Source organism: Porites lutea, chromosome 10 (genome assembly GCF_958299795.1).
Source record: "Porites lutea chromosome 10, jaPorLute2.1, whole genome shotgun sequence".
Lineage (NCBI taxonomy): Eukaryota > Metazoa > Cnidaria > Anthozoa > Scleractinia > Poritidae > Porites > Porites lutea.
Genome location: NC_133210.1, coordinates 5,107,521 through 5,112,520, shown reverse-complemented (window position 1 = coordinate 5,112,520; position 5,000 = coordinate 5,107,521). Strand labels below are relative to the sequence as shown.

Here is a 5,000-nt window from a genome sequence, read left to right as displayed (position 1 = left end):
TAGTTCATTTTTCCAGACTTCAAGTCACCAAATAGGTGACAATGAAGACCTTGAAAACCGCAGGAACCAAGCTTTTTTCATGGTGCACTGCAAACGTACAATGCACTGCAATGCAATGTGGACGTAAGAGAATTATGAAACTTCTCATTCTGTGATTAAATGTCATGGCTAAGGGTGAAATTGAATAGGATTTGACTACGGCAAAAAAAATTCACCTATCAAGCACTCACTGTAGCTTTGAAAAAAAAAAAAACAAAAACAAAAAAAAGCTCCCGCCTTTTTTCTATTTTCCACACTTTTTCTGGTTCTTGAAAAAAGTATAAAATATAGCACTGAATAAAAAGCAAACACTAATGCAAGCCCTCCCACAGGCTAACAGACTCTGCTGAGAACTAGTCAAGTTGCTCAAAAGTCATCCCACCTGAAACCAGAGTTATGTCGCTTGAAATTTGTAGTTAAGTTGTCCAAAATGCTAATTTATGTCACACAGAATTTTTAGTAAAGAGTGTATGTAATATATTTTGTTCTTTAAGCAAAAGAGTGAGAAAACAAGAGGGATAATTACTGCATTTCCTAGAATAATAGCTGTCCCTCAGTTAATTGCCTCCCTTGAACAATCGTCCCCACCCCTCTCGCCATCTCTTTTTTTTAACTCTCCTTATCAAGTTAAAAAGTGACACCTTGGATAACAAACAAAGCTGACGTGGGGTCTGATCCAGCAAAACTGATCATCAGTGATGCCTCAACTCTGATATTAACTATATTAACATTGAAAATTAATCAAGGAACCAAATTCAGTTCAGTTTATTTGATGTGACTATTTTTTTTTTAATTAATGGATAATAAAACAAAACATTTAGGGCTAGACTTTCAGTGAGCAATATTTGAAATAATCACCTCCCTCCAATAATTGCCTCCTTTTGACATGAAAAAAAATTATAATCTCCCCCAGGGCCTGGCTATTATTCAAGGAAATAGCGTTTATAATATATCTCGTTCTTTGAGGGATGATGCAAGGATAAATTTGTAATACTGCAAAATTCCGAAAATAAGCCCCTCCATGTATAAGCCCCTCCTAATATATGCCCCTCAAAATCATAATGCAAAAAACTCTCCATTAAATCGCCCCTCCAAATATAAGCTCCCGGGGGGCTTGTACTTGGAAATTGCCCTCAAATGCAAAGTAATCAAAGAAAAACGGTAAATTTCCTACCTAGAATAAGGCTAACCAATCGATTTTTAAATGCAAATTGCCGTCCGTACATAAGCCCCTCTAAAAATAAGCCCCTCAAAAAGGACCTTTGAAAAATGTAAGCCCCGGGGCTTATTTTCGGAATTTTACAGTATACCATCAGTTGCATCTAAGTTTAGATGAGACAAAAAAAAGGAACATGTTAGGGTGACAGACATGACGATGGTGTTTTGCCACCAAACATTAACATGTTTGACAGCCGTTAGAGCAAACTGTCACGCCAAGGTTAAAAGTTGTTTATATGGTTTTGATCAGCACGTTCTCATCTGTTATTTTTCTCAATTTTCAGGAATATTTCTTGCTCAGAAATAACACACTTGCTTTTTAGAATTATTCTTTGAACATCTAAAAGTTTGCGAATAATATTTTGGTGGGCAAAAACAAATCAAGAGGTTCACGTGCGAAGAGCCGCCTACCTATATTTGAATGTTTGGCGGCAAAACCCGTCATGTTTGCACCCAATTAGAACACGTTTTCTCATCACGTGCACACGATTTAACTGACGGTATCACGTTCTTTAAAGCATTGATGAATCGAAACAAGCACTTTAAATGAGTTCAGAGTAATATGTCTCGTTCTTTAAGATTTGATCTTGAGGAAACGAAACTAGCGTGATAAAGATTTTAGGATGCTGTTGAGCATGATAAAATTTCGAGCGACTTAACTAGAAATTTCGCGATCGGACGACATAAGCTTAAGCTTAACCCTCAGAACTCTGGTTTCGGGCGAGATAACTTTCGGGCGACTTGACCGTAAGCCATACTGGTTGAAAGGCAAATATGTTTTTATAATATTTATGAAAAGAAATAACTTACAGAGCATTCAGCATCATTATCTTTGGGTTGTCGAAAGAGCCTTCTCTTAGTGACGTTAGCCTTTAACGTTGCCACTTCACTTTGCAGTTGTTGATTTTCTTTCCGCATTTCCGACACTTCACCAAGTAGTCGCCTCACAAGATCCCGTTGCGTTTCTGGAACAGTTCGTGGCGTTTCTTGATCGGTTTGTTCCCTTTCTACGCTCGGCGTTGCCATTCTACTTGCTTGATCCGGCGACGAACTGCCAACAAAAGTGCGCTTGAACTCGAAATGTGAGTCGATTTTTCCCGCCTCGCGAATGACGCTCTTTGACACTGACCCGTAAACAAAAGAACAGCGAGCCCACGGTATGCGCAGTAGCATCTGCGCAATAGACTATAATCTCGATCAGTTGTTTACAAACCGTACGAGTGCGGAGATTTCCCTCCTTTCAGGTTTTAGCAGCGTGTTTAGCGAAGTTCATAGTTTTATTAAAGTTGATTTCTAAACAATGAAGAGGAAAGTTTTTCATGGGGACGAGAATCGTAGGAAGAAGAGACAATGGAGCAGGCAAAAGTGTGGACATTGTGAGCAGTTCCTTGGCCATACACAGTATCACGAACACCGTCGGCTCTACTTTAATTCAACTTTAAATCAGTGGACAACAGTTCACGATCTCAGGCAAAAGAAATGTGAGCCAGAAGATGTTCCTGGGTCAAGTTCGAGCGAAAGCGAAGGTAAGATCTCGTGTCACTCTCGCTTACTAGAGTTTCCTAAAAAAAAAAAGGCAAACCCTTACCAAAGCCAGCTGGTTTCCATATGATCGCTGTGATCGCTGCGATCGATCGCTGAGAAATAAAAAGTTCAGCGATCGTAGCGATCGCAGCGACAACGATCGCTGAGATGGAACTTTTTTCCTATCTCTGCGGTCCTTTCGGTGCGATCCCTGGAAGTTGGTTTCCTTGTGATCGCTATGATCGGTGCGATCGCTTAACCTTTTTTTTCTCAGCGATCGCAGCGATCATATGGACCTCAAACGACATAAACGCTATAAGACTTACTAATGACGTAAATAAGTGTTTGTTACCGGTCAAAATAAATTTTCTTCTCTGTCCCTCAATATAGTTTAAATTTTTTTAAAAACCTACAATCCTCGTCACAATTCGTTGAAACAGAAACCGTTTTCCTTGAATTTTTTGAAAATGTCTTACCTTCACTCTTCTCACCTTTGCTCTCACTCAAATGTGCCCCTCTCCTTCCCCAATGTTGAGCCGTGCGTATTACAACTGTAATACCCAAATCAACCCTGGGGAAGGGGAAAATCACACTATTGTTCCAAGATTTGTGACAAGTATTGTAGGTAGATTCTCAGTTTCCTTTGTCTCCTATACCTAAGAAACAAAGAAAATTGAAAATCAACCTAAGTTAAAATTTAACCTGGTAGTTATGGGTTTCCAAATGTAAATTTGTTTAAGTTTATGTTCGTTCTGGTCTGTTATTGTAAAGTTTGTGTTTTTCTGCGAATAAGCGGCAAACTTGAATGCTTCTTCTCAAAAAAATATATGTATACCATAAATGTCAACTGTTTAGTAGGCTGCGTACAGGCTCCCAAGTGGAACAGGGCAAAAGAGAAAGCATAGCCTGGAGGAAAAAGGTGGGGAAGCCTGTAGACTTTGTTTTGATGCCGCCCACCCATGATACCAGATTCTGGTATCATGATCTGATCGGTCAGAGCTCTGGCTGTTCACAAGTGAGCAATGAATATTGACAGATGTTGTCAACGATCTGTCACACATTACAAATTTGCACCGCAGGCTACGAAAAATAACCACGTGTCAGTGAATGTTATTGAAGCTGTTGCATTCAAGCATAAAAAGGTCATAATTTAACAGGTCTGATTATATTTCATGACTATTAATAACATGGTTTTTGAATGTACATGCAGATGGAACCTTTGATTCATTTTCCAAGTCAGTCACACAAGATGTTCCTGGAAGTGACTCGGGTATGTAGAATTTAATATCATGTCAAAGCCACACTTCATTTTGAGGAATACTTTTGATTTTACCACTTACACTGTATTTAGTTGTAGAATTTATTAGTACATTGTAAATCATAATAATTCTTATTAGATAAGCCACAGCCTGACATTACACAAGTTTAGAATTGAAAAAGAATAGTAAAGGAAATCAAAATCATAATGAAATTTTTTAAAATTGCCAATCAGCACGATCGATGCAGCATAAATGTTTTGTCTTATCCCTGCACAAGGCATAGACCTCTTCATACCCCTATTTTGTTTATTGAAGTTGGCTTTTTATTAACAGTAAATTATATCCACCCTTCCATAAAATATTTAAGATCGTTTAAAAGTGCACTCTTGAGTTTTTAATGTTATTATTCTAAGCCTGGACCCAAGTATGAATTTTAATATACTTTTTTTAATGTGCAGTGTACCACAATATACACCTACATGTAATATGATAATGTAATTTTTAAGTAACATCATCGGAGATTTCAGCTGATACAGTTTCATTTTTTTCCCTTACATTGTATGTAGATGAAGAAAGTGCATTTGAATCTTGTAGTGCTGATCAACAGGTACAGTTTTGCTTAAGCTGTTATACTGAATGTATATTTTATTATTACCTGTCTTGGTCATTCAGCAGGGGGTGAGAGAGAAACAGAAGGGAAGGGGAAGAAGCCTGACATGTTTGTGCCTTCCACTTCCTGATGATACAATGTATGATTCTAAGTCACTTTAAACATTTTGTCACCCATAAAATTTCAACAGCAAACTTGAACTCTGTATAGATTTATTTGTTTTGCTCTTCACAAAGTTTTCTAACAAAATACAGACCAGTCTTGTGTTTCTGGGTGAAAAAATGCCAATTCTTTGTTTGAATTTGCTATTATGTAAAAAATAACATGTTGCGCGTAAAATATGTTAAAGC

General features: G+C 37.7%; 2 protein-coding genes across 2 annotated transcripts in view; one reads left to right on the top strand and one right to left on the bottom strand.

Annotated features, from left to right (window-relative positions):
- The window catches only part of LOC140949411 (uncharacterized), a 5,432-nt gene extending 3,149 nt beyond the window's left edge, over positions 1 to 2,283 (bottom strand). The window contains exon 1 of the mRNA XM_073398573.1: positions 2,068 to 2,283. Within this exon, the coding sequence (XP_073254674.1) occupies positions 2,068 to 2,283 (216 nt within the window). The remainder of the gene's footprint in view (positions 1 to 2,067) is intronic.
- Positions 2,284 to 2,347: 64 nt separating this feature from the next.
- Positions 2,348 to 5,000, top strand: part of LOC140950526 (uncharacterized) — a 6,994-nt gene continuing 4,341 nt past the window's right edge. Inside the window, exons 1-3 of the mRNA XM_073399767.1 lie at positions 2,348 to 2,783; positions 3,992 to 4,051; positions 4,607 to 4,647. Of these exons, the coding sequence (XP_073255868.1) occupies positions 2,558 to 2,783; positions 3,992 to 4,051; positions 4,607 to 4,647 (327 nt within the window). The 5' untranslated portion in view covers positions 2,348 to 2,557. The remainder of the gene's footprint in view (positions 2,784 to 3,991; positions 4,052 to 4,606; positions 4,648 to 5,000) is intronic.